The following is a 16277-nucleotide window of genomic DNA, read 5'->3' on the forward strand; positions in this document are numbered from 1 at the left end:
CGTTCCTGACCATTCCAAAGGGTCCAGAGCGAAATCCTCATCTGACTCTCAATTTTGGCCTAAGACATGGAAAATGAAGATTTTTGAGCCAAGTGGATGGCAAGAAGACATAAGGGTGATAAGGAGAGGCGAATTTGACCAAGTTTGAAGTAAGTTGAGAAAGAAAGAGGTGTGAAATCAATCTAATTGGATGAATTTCGCTCCTGACCCTTCCAAAGGGTCCAGAGCAAAATTCTTTGAAGTCACCCTTTCTCTCCTTGTTTGCACTGCAAACCTTGATTCCTTCGACTTGGTAAGGGCCAATTGACATATCCTAGCCCTAGGAACTGATTGAAGATGTTTGAAAAAATGGTTTTTGACCCAAGGCATGGATTTCGCTCCTGACCCTTCCAAAGGGTCCAGAGTGAAATCCACTTTTCCTCCACTTTGCTCAAGGATATGACCAAGATTGTTGACTTTTGAGGCATAGTTGAGAAGGTTTTCATGCATATTTGCCTCAAAGAGGAGGTTTAAGACTTTGAGATGATGAAAATCAACCTGGAAGGAGAATTTCGCTCCTGACCCTTCCAAAGGGTCCAGAGCGAAATCCTCCATTTAGCCTTCCTTTTGGCCTTAAAGACCTAGTTTGACCTTGCCTGGGGCCAGTTGGATGATGGATTGTCTTGATTGCGATAGGAGGAAGTTGAATTGATCAAGTTTGAAGGAGAATGAGATGAAAGAGGGTGAGAAACTAGCCAAGAGTAGGGATTTCGCTCCTGACCCTTCCAAAGGGTCCAGAGCAAAAATCCCCTTAAACCTCAATTTCTCACTTGTCAAGACCAAATTCCTAGTTTCTAAGGCATGTTTGGAGGTGTTTTGAAATATTCTAGCCTGAGGGAGTGATTAGATGATGGATTTTAGCCTAAAAATTGAATTTCGCCCCTGACCCTGCCAAAGGGTCCAGAGCGAAATTCTTGAAAACACTCATTTTCCCCTTAGCCAAAGTCGATACCTTGGTGGAGATGCAAGGAAAATGGTCTATGTTTGCCTCCCAGAAGAGATTAAAGTTGGAAAAATGAACAATCAAGCCTAGAACATGATTTTCGCTCCTGACCCTTCCAAAGGGTCCAGAGTGAAAATCTACCTAGGCCTCATTTCCTTCCTTGTTTGATCAAATTTTAATATCCAAGGCATGTTGAAAGGAAGAATGGACATGTTTTTTCCTTTGGGAATGTTTGAAAGTGACAAAAGGTGGAGATTTTGTCCTATGAAAGGAAATTCGCTCCTGACCCTTCCAAAGGGTCCAAAGCGAAATTCCACTAAACCACCTTTTTTTCCAAATTTTATGCCAAGCCTAGTGCAGACTAAGGTGAATTGAGATTGGAGATGTCCCTAAGAATGACTTTGAGTTGCTAGTGATCCAGGAATTTGAGGGAATTGAGCAAAACCAAGATTTTTGCTCCTGACCCTTTCAAAGGGTCCAGAACAAAATTTCTAAAATCATCTATTTTCCTTGCAGGTCAAGTCAAACTTTGGGTTTTTATAGCTTGATGAGTGTGAGGGGAGGTGTTCTTGCCCTTTTGAAGTTGATTGAGGTTAAAAGGATGGAAGAATAAGCTCAAAACAAGATTTTCGCCCCTGACCCTTCCAAAGGGTCCAAAGCGAAAAACTCTAAAACCATCTTTTTCTCTAAATTTTGTGTGAAATCAGGCCTAGACCTAGGTGAGAAAAATCCTTTGAATTGCCTTTGAATGATTCTTGATCACCAAAAATGCAAATTTTGAGCTAAAACAAGAATTTCACTCCTGACCCTTCCAAAGGGTCCAGAGCGAAATTCTGGATAGGTCCTGTCCCTAGCTAGGTTTTTGAGCAAATTTTTCCTTTTCAAGGCTTTTGAGGATCAAGCAAATGTTGCCAAGTTGAGAAATGGATTCAAAAAAGGAAGTCTAGAGGAAACAAAGTGAAAAGAATGGAATTGAGTGAGGATAAACAAGCAAAAGGTGAATTTCGCCCCTGACCCTTCCAAAGGGTCCAGAGCGAAATTCTTCAAATCCACTATTCCCCCCTTGTGTCAAGTTAGGATTTTGATTCCTAGGGTGTGGTTTAGATTGGAGTGAGGTTATTTAGCCTTGCAAGATGAATTGAGGTAAAGGAGATGAAAAATTAAGCATAAAAGGTGAATTTCGCTCCTAACCCTTCCAAAGGGTCCTAAGCGAAATTCTTATAATCACCTAATTTATCCATGGTGGAAGCTAAAAATTTGGATCCCTAGGCTTTGTTAAACTAAAGCTAGCATATGCTCACCTTTAAGAGGATTTTGGAGTGAAAAAATGAGGCAATTAAGACAAAATCAATAAAATCGCTCCTGACCCTTCCAAAGGGTCCAGGGCGAAATCCTTGGAAAAGCCTATTCTTCACCTTGTTGGACTAAGACAAAGGCAAGTTGCAAAGAAATGATGACAACAGCATGAAGTGGTGATAAATCAAGGTCGTGAAGATGTTGATTAATGGAGTAAATATAACTAAGTGAGATAGTCAAACAAGCCTCCTTGGGGTGATCTAAACCTCTCTCATATCATAGACATTCTAGTGACTATGAAAAGCGTCTCCTTGATTTACCTTGTCTCTTTAAATAATTCACAAGCGCAATTCTTAAAGGCACATTTTTCTTATTTCAAATCACTCACTAAGCCTTATCCTTGATTAATAAAGCAAATATGCCTTGATTAAGCAATCGCTAAAATTGGCAAAATCAACCTTTAGGCTTTGAAATTAACTTAAAATCAAATAATCCACATTTTGGCGCTCAACACATTTTTTGTGTTTTATTGCCAAGTCGGCCAGCTTATGCAAGGTTTTATTTTATTTTATTCACACATTAACCAAGTCGGCCTATTGGACAAATGGTCAAAGCGCCCTATAAGGAAAGGTGTATTTTGATTTTTTTAATCATTCATTCATTCTTTCTTATGCGAATTGGAGAGCAGAATTAAAGGTGCGAAATTGAGCAGATTTAGGTGAATTTCCAGATTTTGAAGGCTGCTTGAAGATTCATTGGAGGCTGATTGAAGGCTAAGTCATCAAGGGAAGAACTTGAAATTCAGATCAAAGACCTTTCATCCTACAAATCTCCATTTTCCTTTATCCATTTTTCAAGGTTGATAGCTAAAAATCAAGGAAAAGGTATGTGCAATCAGATTTTTGAAAGCATATTGAAGATTTGATTTAATTTTCTATATCAATCCTTTGTAAAGTTAAGTCTTTCATGATCTGATTTAATTCATAAGCAATATCAATTTGAAAATTCATAATTCTAAGGGTTTAGCACACTATTTTCAAATTGTAATCTATCATTTCTTTGAAAGGTCTCAAATTTCCTATCTTGAGGTATTATACTTAAACTTAACTTAAGCCTCTTTTTTGTAGGTATCAAATGACGACCCCCAAGGCCAGTGGATCCACTACCCGGCAGGCTCTCATCAAAGAGGATCAGAAGAACGATGATTTGGAGACTAGGATCATGTCCAAGTGGAGCAATATCGGAGATACCAATCTAGGAAACTTCAATGTGAAGAAGTTTCGAGAAGCGCCCTACATCGTGTTGTGACGTATTCACACATCGCCCCATTGCAAATGGGGACCCCTACTTTTTTGCTTTCTGAGATTTGCTTTCTAGGTTTTTAGGGTTTGTCTGTTAGCCTTTGCATGTTGAGTGTTGCCAAAGGGATCACTAGGATGGCAGGCTCTGCTCGAGCCAAGGTGAGTCCATGGGGCCCCAGAATTAGGGTTTCTTTGAGAGTCTTCCTCAGGGCCTGGTTTTGCTCTTGTTGCTAATTGTGTCTTTTCTTGGTGAGTGAGTATCATCCTTGAAGGCCTAAGCTAGGTCAAGTTGGTGAGTGATGAAGTCCAGAATGTCATCCTGATCTTCAAATGCCCTGAAATTTGGCTAAGTCTGGAATGTCTTCTTGATCCTGAAATTTGGCTAAGTCTGGAATGTCTTCTTGATCCTGAAATTTGACTATGTCTGGAAAACTGAAGAATCCTCCAAAAACTAGATTTTGCATTATAACTCCTTTCTTCTTTCTTATACTTAAATGTTATATTCCATACATGAATCCTGACGGGGAGACCAAAATGTCAGATTTCGCTCCTGACCCTTCCAAAGGGTCCAGAGTGAAATTCTCCATAAGACATTCTACATTGCCCAAAGTCATGAACTAGCTCATTCCCACGCATTTGTGAAGGCAAAACACTTATTTGGAGTGAAGAAATGTGAAAATGAAGTCAAGATTTGATCCCAAGGATGATTTTCGCTCCTAACCCTTCCAAAAGGTCCAGAGCGAAAATCCTTATAAACCTCATTTTCTCCCTTGTTTAGACCAACATTCTAGTTTTGAAGTGATGGAATGTGAAAATGTGAAGGATTTTGGCCTAGAACATGATTTTCACTCCTGACCCTTCCAAAGGGTCCAAAGTGAAAATCCTTGTAAACCTCATTTTCTTCCTCGGTTTGGTTAACTTTTGGTGTTCTTGCCTTGAAAGGTGGTTGGACGCATGAAAAAACATGAAGATTTTTTGCCTGAAGGATGAATTTTGCTCCTGACCCTTCCAAAGGCTCCCAGAGCGAAATCCTTATTTTGACCCTCTATTTTACCTTGAGCACTAGAAGGACCTTGTTTTGAGCTTATTTGGTGGTGGATTGCCTTGATTATGGTGAAAGGAAGTCAAATTGATCAAGTTTAAAGGAGAATGAGATGAAAGATAGTGAGAAACTAGCCAAGAGTAGGGATTTCGCTCCTGACCCTTCCAAAGGGTCCAGAGCAAAAATCCCCTCAAACCTCAATTTCTCACTTGTCAAGATCAAGTTCCTAGTTTCTAAGGCATGTATGAACGTGTTTGACATGTTTTGCCTAAGGGAATGACTAGAGGTGGAGGAAATGGAGGATTTTAGCCTAAAAATTGAATTTCGGTTCTGACCCTTCCAAAGGGTCCAGAGCGAAATTCTTGAAAACACTCATTTTCCCCTTAGACAAGATCAGGACCATGGTGGAGATGCAAGAAGAATGGTCTATGTTTGCCTCCCAAGGAAGATTGGAGTTGAAAAAATGAACAATCAAGCCTAAGACATAATTTTTGCTCCTGACCCTTCCAAAGGGTCCAGAGCGAAAATCTCAATAAACCTCATTTTCTTCCTTGTTTGATCAAATTTTTAATATCCAAGGCATGTTGAAGGGAAGAATGGACATGTTTTGCCTTTAGAAATGTTTGAAAGCGATGAAAGGTGAAGATTTTGTCCTCGAAAAGGAAATTCGCTCCTAACCCTTCCAAAGGGTCCAGAGCAAAATTCCATTAATCCACCTTTTTCTTTCATTTTGTGTCAAGCTAAAGCATGGATAAAGATGAATAGAGCTTCGAAGGATCCCTAGACATGCCTTGGAGTTTATTTTTTGCCATCAACAATGATGATTTTGAGCTAGGACATGAATTTCGCTCCTGACCCTTCCAAAGGGTCCAGAGCGAAATCAAAATGGGTCTTGTCCTTGGCCATGGTCTTGAGCAAATTTCTCCTTCCAGGCCTTCTTGGGGGTCAAACAAGTGTTGTCTTCATTAGGAAGGAGTCCAAAGGTGAGAATCATGGCATAGCAAGGGAAGAAGGAGATGGAATTGTGTCCTAATCTTGAATTTCACTCTTGACCCTTCCAAAGGGTCCATAGCGAAATTCCCCAAAACCACCCTTTTTTCTCAATTTTATGCTAAGTCAAGTGTGGGTCAGGATGGGGTAAGATTGGAGAAGTCCTTGAGAAAAACTTTGAGTTGCTAGTGATCCGTGAACATGAAGGAATTGAGCCAAATCAAGAATTTCGCTCCTGACCCTTCCAAAGGGTCCAGAGCAAAATTCCTAGGATCACCTATTTTCCTTGCAAATCAAGTTAAGTTTTTTGGTTTTTATGGCCTAGATAGGAGTGAGGCGATGTATCCTTGGTCTTGGAGGTGGATTGGAGTTGAGAGAATGAGAAAATAAGCTCAAATCATGAATTCCGCTCTTGACCCTTCCAAAGGGTCCAAAGCAAAATTCCTAAAAACCACCTATTCCTTTCATATTTGTGCCAAGCCAAGCCGAGACCAAGGTGATAGAAGCCCTTGAGATCGCCCTTGAATGGATTGTTGTCTCCAAAAATGATGATTTTTGGGCTAGAGGAAGAAATTCACTCCCAACCCTTCCAAAGGGTCCAGGGCGAAATCTATTATGGGTCTTGTCCCTGGCCATGATTTCTAGCAAAATTCTCTTTTCTAGTCATTTTGAGGTCAAGCAAATGTTGCAAGCATGGGAGAAGGATCCAAGGATGGGATTCCAAGTATAGAAAGTGAAAAAGATGGACCTTGGTGAAGGAAAACAAGCAAATCATGAATTTCGCTTCTTCAAACCACCCTTTTCCTCCTTGAGTGAAGCTAAAACTTTAATGCCTATGGCATGGTTGAAGGTGGAGTGAGGTATTATTGCCTTGTAAAGTGAATTAAAGTAAAGGAAGTGTAAGATCAAGCCTAAAACTTGAATTTCGCTCTTGACCCTTTCAAAGGGTCCAAGGCGAAATTCACAAAATCTCTTTTTTCCTTCAAAATTGTGTTAGGTCAAATCATTGGTGAGGGTGACTGGGCTTAAAAGATCGCCTCAAGCATGCCTTAGAGGGGGTTGTGAGTGAAAGAAGTGAGTGTTTTGTCCAAGATCAAGAAATTCGCTCCTAACCCTTCCAAAGGGTCCAAGGCGAAATCCTCAATTTCACCTAATTTGCTCATGATGAAGGTCATGTTGTGGATTCCTAGGCTTTAGAGGAGAGAAGACTAGTGTATGCTTGCCTTGGAAGGCATTTTGGAGTAGAGACATGATAGATTTTGTCCTAAAATGCAAATTTCACTCCTGACCCTTCCAAAGGGTCCAAAGCGAAATTTTTAAAACCTCTATTTTGCCCCAAATTTACATCAAGCTTGGTGTTGGTTGAGAATGAGGGCATCCTTGGACATGTATCTAAGCAAGTATGGTCACAAAATGAGAAGAATTTGAGCCAAGAATGCAAAATTCGCTCCTGACCCTTCCCAAGGGTCTAGGGCGAAATTCTTATAGGGCCTGTCCCTGGGAAGGATTTTGAGCGAACTTTATTTTGAAGTCTTCTTGTTGATGATTTAAGGTGGAAAATGCTTTGTTGAAATTAACATGTCATATGTACTTAATCACCTTTTGGTTTATTTTGTAGATGGAGAAAACCAGGCCAGGGCAAGGACGACCACTTCCAGTTCAGGATGACCTCTTCCAGTTCATCAAGGATGACCACTTCCAGTCTAGCATCATCAAGGACGACCAATTCCAGTCCATCATCGTCAAGGACATTCCACAGGCAAAAGGGAAGACTCAAGGTGTTCAAGGAATTGCCAGCTACCTCCAGAACCTTCACTTTGCCACACTAAGGAACCAAAAGATGGCAATGAAAGGCGTTGCCAGCATTTCAAGGAAAGGTACACCACCCATCCATAACGTCAAAGACAAAAGAGAATCAAATAAGGTCAATGCAAGGGTCCGTTGAAGAAGCAGATAGTCTCAGAAGAGTTAATCAAAGTTAGCTTCTCAACATCATCAAATTCAACATCAACCAAATTACAAGTGTCAAACAAGGTGGCATCCCAGTCATCATTCCTCCAATTGGATTGGTCCACCTCAGCGTGTCCAGATTCAATGTACCTGACTCATCGCGGACGGCACAAACTTCAAGGCACCTACCCCTACTTCCTATTGGTTCTCACCCTCGGAATGTAATTTTCTAATCGACTAAGGAAGTTTGTTGTAACAAACCCTAATTAGGGTTTCTATCTTGTAATCCTATCCATTGATTCTAAATCAATTAGAGTCATCTATTTGTAAAGGGTTTCTCTATATAAGCCCTGGCTCCTCATTTGTAAAGGTTAATAGTTGGTTGATAGAGAATAGATAATAGCGAATAGTCAGAGAATAGGAAATAGTTAGAGTAGAGTAGAAAGAGAAGGCAAGAATTGTTGCCAAGATGTTGTTGTAAAGCACTTGTAAACTTCATTGAAGAAATAGTGAATTCTATGGGTCGATTCAACAATTTGCATGGTCTCTATACTTCTCAAATTTGATTTCATGTCATTAGATGAGTGGAAGAAATGTGTATGATCGATGGTGAAATTTGTATGTCCATACTACTAGCAATTTGTTGATTGCAGACTTGACTTGTGTAGTCAACTTGAGTCATTCAGCTTAAGCTTAACTTCAATTGTCGCTTCTTCATTGATATGCATCAGCCTGATGGTGTCCATGCTTGTAGCGATGATCTGAACATCATAAAGCTTTCCTCAGAAGATCGCACTAACCTTGTGGAGATGGTCTTGGGATGTCAAAGCAAGACTTAGTTAGAATTTCATCAAAGGTCATTCATTGCTCTTACATTCTTAGTATTAGAAATAGATCCCGTTTTAACCCTCCTCCTTTTCCCTTTTTTTCAAAATCTAGGACCAGTAAAATCTCACGTTCCAGCAATATCCAAAGCAAATTAGACGTTCAAGCAGTCAAAAGTAAGTCCCCTTGTGATTCCAGCAAAATCACATCATACCTTAAAGAGCTTATCCACATGTAGAGACCCTACATACAAGAACCTTGGAGTTACTTCGACTAATCCTTCGGCTAGATCTTCAACAGTCGGGAAACTTTGTTCAAGAGAGGATAAGATACCTTGGTATTTTATTTTGTGTTCACATGTGTACAAAAAACACATCAACACATCGGCAAGCCGTCACCTGTTGCCAAGAGGATAATTGAGAGTGGCATCATCAAAGCCACAGGCTTCCCTCCTGCAATCAAATGTCACGAATTGATGATTGAATGTGCCCGACACTATGATTCACATTCAAGGACGATCGTAGCCAAGGATGGAACTATCTTAGCCTATCTCTCAAAAGAAGCTATAAGTGAAGCTTTTCATCTCCCGGAGCCAAGAGATATGATCTACAAAAGCTTAAAAGGAGCTAGGTCTATCTATGAGGATGATCCTGATACCTATCTAAACTTCATCAACAAGAATTGGTTACTAAAGAGTAGGCCTTGCCTAAACAAAATACCTAATACGCCACACAGAATTGATTTCCAAGAAGAATTCAAGGACTTGATAACCATGCTCAATCGGGTTACTGGTGCATCTCAAGCCTTCTTCTTCGACAAGTGGATGTTCTTCTTTATTCAAGTGATCATCCAAGGAAAAGGAATGCTCAATTGGGCTAGAATCATTAGCAACAACCTGGACGTGCAGTTGAGGAGGTTATCCCCTACTAAGTCATTCTATATGAGTTCATATGTTGTATATTCCCTAGTCGGAAGTTTTGAGTATGCAGGGTTACCCCATAGAGGAGTTGTTGGGAGAGGAACCAGAGAAATAAGAGCTTGTGATTCTTATGTTCAATTACATCATCCACCTAAGAATTGCTACAAGCTAGTCAATGACACCTTCACAATGTATATCACCAGGACATTGCAAGGAGGGATTCACAATCGACTGTCTCTGGAAGCGCAGGAGCTTGTGAAGAAGCATGGTGCATGGTTTATTCAGTTTCCAAAATTCACCTGCATTAGGCTCCATGGGTGTCCTTCACCTCCCTATATGTTGCTGAGGTATCCTACAGACAGAATAATATTACTTGAGGTGACTAGACAGTTGGCAGCTTATGCTAAAGCATCAAGACATAAGCATGGAAATGGTATCCCTGTACCCATTCTACTAGGAAATTCAATTGAAGTGTGTCCTAATTCTCAAGCCGCGGAGGATGCAGAGAAGGAATTATCTCTATATTCATTCACATCCTTTGCCTCAAGGGAGAATTTCGACCCTCATGGTCATATGGAAGAGATAATTGGGAAGAAGTACAAACATGAGTTTCAAGTAGAGGACTTCTGGATGAATGTTCAGGATGATATGGAGGTGAAAAGAAAGATGCATTCCAGATTACCCTTGGATCTCATTAGGAAATGTAAAGTTTACAGAGTAGCCGATCAAGCCCAGGACAATGGTAGATATCTCCAATCATCCTATGAGAAGGAAGATAAAAAGGTGAAGATAGATTGGAATGAGCCAGAAGTGGCAAACCTGAGAGCATTGATGGATCCTGTTTTAAATTGCACTCGCAAATGAGTGGACGTACAACATCAAAAATTGAAAGAGCATAATGTATCCATGACATTCACCGTGGAAAGAAGAACAGAAGAAGGAGAAGCAAGTGTGAGTGAGAATGCTTCTTATTCCAAAGGATCGAAGAGAAAGGAAGGAACTGAGAAGAGAGAACCTTCCAAGAAGAAACAAAAGGTGAATCCTGATCGTCCACCGAGTACGTCTTCTAGGCACGAAAAAGAAACAAGTCAAGGAGAAGATCAAAGACAAATAGTGTATGAGATTGATGAATCTATGGAATCCATGGTGCAGAATGATAAACAAGGTAAAGGACAAACACCTCAACATTCATCAAGTCAATCTCTCCATGTTGGTGCTAATGAACAACAAGAAGGAAGGAATGATGATGAAGCAACATCTCCTTTCAGAGAAGATAGACCTCTGCCTAAGGAAATACAAGTGAGGGAAAGGAAGTCTTCTATTCCAGATTGGCTAAAAGAAAGACTAACAAGGGTAGTTGTGGTCGAAGAGGAAGAACAAGTATTCGACTTGGAAAGTCTCATAGGAAATTCCCATGAAGAGATAGAAAAGAAGAAGGCTACAAAGATGTCAAAGGTAATTAGAAATGATACAGGATCCAGGAAGGTACAGGTAGCCACACCAGTGGTGGACAAATATGAGGATGAGATTCTAGCAGAGGAATATGATCTAGAAACATTTGATCTTGGTCCACTTACCTCCGAGCAGGCCATGGAAGAAGCAACTGATTTAGTGAGAGCACTTAATGACAAACTCAAAGAAGAAATGGAAAAGAATAAGAAGCTAGAAAGGGAGGTTAGTGCTTGGAGGAATTACTTTAGTCACCTTAGTCAGCCATTGAAGCGACAGGATCCAACAATATCACCTTTGTATGCACTTCCTCTCAAGTCAATAAGTGAGGCAGAAAAGATGAAGAACTTAGCTCAACTCATGAGTACTTGGATTGATGAATCTTACAAGGTAGCCATTAAATTTGCAACAAGAATGATGAAGACAGTTCATCGGGCTATCCAAGTCCTTGAAATCATTCATAATCTATTGATAACTGTAAATGCATTCGCTCACACTAGAGATGTTGTCATCCCGGTCTTGCAAGTGATAAGGAGGGCGCTAAGATAGATTTTAGCACAAGAGAAGATAATGGATGGAGGAACTCATAGCCTCTGCAATGGTCAACATTACTCCAGATGAAGGAAGTTCTTTTCGAAGACATCAATACCAGGTGCAGCCAAGTTGAAGGCACTATCCACCCTATTCAAGACAAGGTGTTTGATGTATTGTGTACGATCCTTGACAGAAAGATTGAGATCGAGACAAATATGGATGTCCAAGAGTTGGAAGACAGGATCAAGGTCATTTTTTGCAAGGGGGAGAACATGGTCTCAGAAGAGCAGCGAGGTCAGATGTATGCTATTATGTTCCTGATCGAGAAAACAAAAGAGCTAGAACCTGGATGGGAGACGACCTTCTCACAGCTTTTGATCAAGTCCTCCACTTGGAAAAACGAATGAAGAATCTTCATGAGATTCCCATTGCCGAGATTGAGGGGATTACGTCCAGGTTCATTGAATATGCCAGAAAAGAACATAGAAAAGGAAACAAAATTCTAGATGAAAAGTTGTTATGAGATGATGTGGCAACTTTATTCCCATTGGACTATGTTTTCTTGTTATTTGTGCCAATTTCTATTGGCTATGGATTGATCATGTTTATCTAAATAGGGTCTTTTCTGTAACAAATCCTAATTAGGGTTTAGGTGTCAAAATCTCAGTCATTGATCTTCTTTTGATCCAGGCCGTTCATTGTATTTGAGAGTGCTATATAAGCCCTCACTCATTTCATTTTAAGGAGTTAGAGAGTTAGAATCAAAAAAGAGAAATAAGTTTAATATTGTCAGCAGCAAAGAAATAAGTAGTGAAGAGAGAAAGTTAAACAATTGTTGTTTTATTTGGCTATGAGATCAATGAAATATTTAAGTTATGGTGTTTTATTGCAATCCTTGTGGCTATTTTCATGGTTGTTTATCTTCTTGAATCACTCTTAGTAGAGATAGCATTTAAGTTTTAAGATTGAAGGACGAATGTTGTGTTTGATCTTTGGTAAGACTCATATTCCAAACCACTAGCTTCTTACTGATTGTAAGTACACCCTGTGTGGTCAACTGGAAACATTAAGATTGTTTAAGAGTTCAACCATTAGTGGAGATATCAATATGTATCTTAGTGATAGTATCTATCTCATTGATGATTTGAAAATCATTGAATCCCCTTAGAAGATCGCACCAATTCTAGTGGAGTTGTAATCTTTTGGCAATACTGAAATTGGTAGAGTTTTACCTGGACCAATCCTCATTGAGTCATTCTTAGGATTAGTTTAGTCTCATCTCCTTAAAACCATTATCTTTTGCCCTTTGTTTTGAACATCAATTAGTATTAGGAGAATCCAGTTCCTCATCAAAAAGTAGTTGCACGAACAAGCTTTCTTTGAAAGTACGTAAGGCCCCTTGTAAAACAGTAAACACAACGACCATTGGTGCTTATCCACGAGTAGAGATCCTACATAACAAAACCTTGAAGTTCCTCCAATTGATCCTTCTGCGATATCTTCAGCATTTGGGAACTTTACTCAAGAGAGAATAAGATACCTCTGGGTATTTTATTTTGTGTTTGGTCGTGTACAAAAGACACATCAACACTTACCTAGTTAGTTGGAATTGAAAATTTGACTACAACGTAAGAGGAAGAGAACCAAACAACACATGCATTAGATGGATGAAGGGAAATCTCACTGTAGATAAAGATGCACCACGAATCTATGTTACCAATTCGAGTACAAATTCGAAGGTACGACAAAAAAAATTCCTTGATTGTGTGTGTGTGTGTGTGCACATGTGTGTGTGCGTGTGTATGTGTGCAAACATCAAAAGCATGATTATTACGATCCATACAATATAACTTCCCAATACATAAATCCATAATTGCCAATAAATATTCATAATATCGTATTCATATTAAAATAATGTAATGTTTATTTAATGCTCATCTTAGTTGTCATCTTAAGTTATTTTTAGAGTCTTGGAGTTAGAATAGCTTGTTGCTATTTTTAGCTTTTGTTTAAGCTTCAGTTAACTGATTGTTTCTTTTTAGAAACATCATCATGTAACCTCTATTTAAAGAGCCTTCGTCTCCTCTATTTAATATTGAATTATTCGAACATGGTATCAGATCAGGTCTGACTCTAAGTCCCTTATGGGGGTTTGAGTTTTTGAAGGGTCATGTTTCAGGTCTGTAATACGCAATTATTTTCGCGTGAGATAAAATTCCGAAGGGTTTTCAGACCGAAGTTTGCAGGTCTCTGCTTTCCACATGTTTGAAGGTGGATTTTCGTCTGAAGTTTTTTATGGTTCTAAGAATTTTCGAAATTCGTTCTTTGCAGATCTGCAAGGAGCAAAAAAATCGTGAAAGGGTTTCTTAAGAAAAATCGCGAGTTATTTGGCTTATTAAACTTGTCAGTTTCTACTTAATTTTAGCTGCATTATTGGCAAGTTTCTCTACAAAATGCAACCCCAATTCTGGAAAAATCGGCAGGGTTATGGTCGGATCTCTATGCGCAAGGATTTTACTTTTCTTCTTTTCGTGCGTTGTCTCAAAACTCACATGTGAGCTTCTCTAATGGGAAGAGATGTGCATGAGTTTGTGTAAACATCAAGTGATTATCCTATTTCCACTCATATGACAATTGGAAAAGTGTCAGATAACCCTTGAAATAATTTGGTGTTAGTGCAGTTGGATCTTCTGGTGGAAGGGTGCTACTGCCAACATTGTCCAGCAAAGTTTGTTTAAAGGATGAAGCAAGAAAATTTCCCAATCAAGAATTAAGAAAAGAAAACCAAGTTAGATTCCAACATTGACAAACAAAACGTGGAAACAATCCCTTTAAATTAGATGAATTGTAAATTACCCGGTGAGTTGGAATTGTGGCTCAGAAAGAGGAAGAGAATTAGAGATACATGCAATAGATGAGTGAAGGAAAATCTCACTAAGGATAAGACGCCAATCCACAACATCTTCTATGATTACTCCAAGAATTCTAACATCTGAGAGTTTAGATCCTTTGTCAAACAGGATGAACCTCAAAAAAAATTTAACTAATGAAAGGGTTTACCTTTAAAAGGAAACAGAAATGGAAGCTTCAATGAAGGAACTAGAGAATTAAAAGTCTCCAGGATCAGACTCCTCTGGTGAATTTTTACAAGATGCAGCAGGTGATTAGCTATATAGACTTAAAGATGTGCTACGAATTTATTTAATGCATAAATATGGGGACTTCAAGTTTGAGCCCGATACGGAATGCATTTATTTAATGCATAAATATGGGGAAGCTAATAAATGCATGCCTTATCAGGCTCAAACTTGAAGGTACCAAAAGGGAGTTGGCAGTAAATTGATGTTCCATAATCCTTAGCAGCATTTCTTACAAGATTCTAGAGAAAGAGTTAGCCAAAGAATTAGGTTCCTTGTGGCCCAGATGGCAAGAAAGGAAGAAACCAGTTTTATTGAAGGCAGACTCATTCTTATTAATCTTATAAAATCTTGTGAATGTCTTGACTGGAATCATGAGCTTGGCCAACAGGCCCTCTTCTTGAAAATTGATTATAAACCTTCGGACAAAATGCACTGGAATTTCATACTGAATATGTTGGATTGGTTAGGATTTGGATATTTTATTCATAGATCAACGACCCTTTTTGATAATCCAAAGTAAGTTTTGTCAAACCCTACTCATCTACAAAGATTTTTTGACAAGGATTTTAGCACCTTCCATACATCTGCTTGCAGCGGATGTAATATAGTTTATTATAAAATTGAAAGGGATTTCATGTGGATTTCCTTCTAATTTTAACTATGTTGAATCGATTGGCATGTAGATTCTTTTTTCATAGATCAGCAAAGGCTCTTTTTGAGAGCTTTTGTGTGAAAAATGTTTTTGTCAAACCCTATTCATTTACAGAGATCTATTCAAAAAGGATGTCACTTCGCATGTTTTACTTATATGATTGCAGAAGATAATTTTGGTTATTTGTTAAAGGTAGCTAGAGTAAACCAACAAATCAAAGGACTCTCAGTGCCATGAGATCATTAACTACTCACATGTGTTTCGTTGAGTGTTCAAACTTCAGATCTAAACTAATTCAACATGTAAATGGCATTAATTTGTGTTTTAACACAATTGTTCAAGTGAAACTAGTAGTCAGTGAGGAAAAATGTGTATTTCTTTGATTGGTCAAGATGAGAATCCAACTTGATTGTAACAAATACAGATGATTATAAAGCCAAGGGAAATCATCAGCTATTTGAAAATCCATTTCAATCATCAGTTGCCTATTATTAATTAGAAGTGCTGTGGCTAGATTTGAAACAAAAATTCAAGTTAGAAGAATGCAATTCTTTTGTTCCGTTAAGTATTGTACAAGGCAGTTCACCAGAAAAGGGGGAAAACATGCTAATTAAAGAATCTATATTCAAAATGTAATATCCAGAAGCTATACAACATCCATCAGGAAGCTTACTTTATCATGGAGGAAACATGCATAGAGTGCATGAAGGAAGTTGCTAATAGTGTCAATTTAAAACTAAATCAATTAAGGTTCATAGAGCATACTTCTCTAATAGCACACATGTGGTCTTCTTCATCCTTTGCTTTCTTACCCCTAGGGAAACTCCAGCTTGCTCCTGCCTTCCAACCTTTCACAAGTAGGCACTGCAGAGTAGAAATGGGCTTTCAAATAAGTAATAATTATCCACACCAACTTACCGTCTAACCATTCCAGTAAACAGAATCTAATACCACAAAAGATGGGCATTATCACAAATTTGAAGTTCAAAGGTTACATAGTCCTTACTCAGCAGCAAATAAAAAATAAAACAAGATACCAGCTGGTGAACACATTTTTTACTGTCACTGGAAAATCATAACATTAGAAATGTAAACAGTAGCAGTACGTTACAGAAAGCTCATTTTGTATATGACATTTGTACACTCTAAATAGATATTCATTTGACAATTTTTTTCTGATTAGGAAGGCAAAAAGTA

The 16277-nt window shown here is 38.8% G+C and overlaps 1 protein-coding gene across 1 annotated transcript in view; it reads right to left on the bottom strand.

Moving 5' to 3' along the window:
• The window catches only part of LOC131049496 (mRNA-decapping enzyme subunit 2), a 95274-nt gene that overhangs the window by 41264 nt on the left and 37733 nt on the right, over positions 1 to 16277 (bottom strand). The window contains exon 4 of the mRNA XM_057983563.2: positions 15846 to 15944. Coding sequence (XP_057839546.1) covers positions 15846 to 15944 — 99 coding nt within the window. The remainder of the gene's footprint in view (positions 1 to 15845; positions 15945 to 16277) is intronic.

This window comes from Cryptomeria japonica, chromosome 11, assembly GCF_030272615.1.
Source record: "Cryptomeria japonica chromosome 11, Sugi_1.0, whole genome shotgun sequence".
Classification (NCBI taxonomy): Eukaryota; Viridiplantae; Streptophyta; class Pinopsida; order Cupressales; family Cupressaceae; genus Cryptomeria; species Cryptomeria japonica.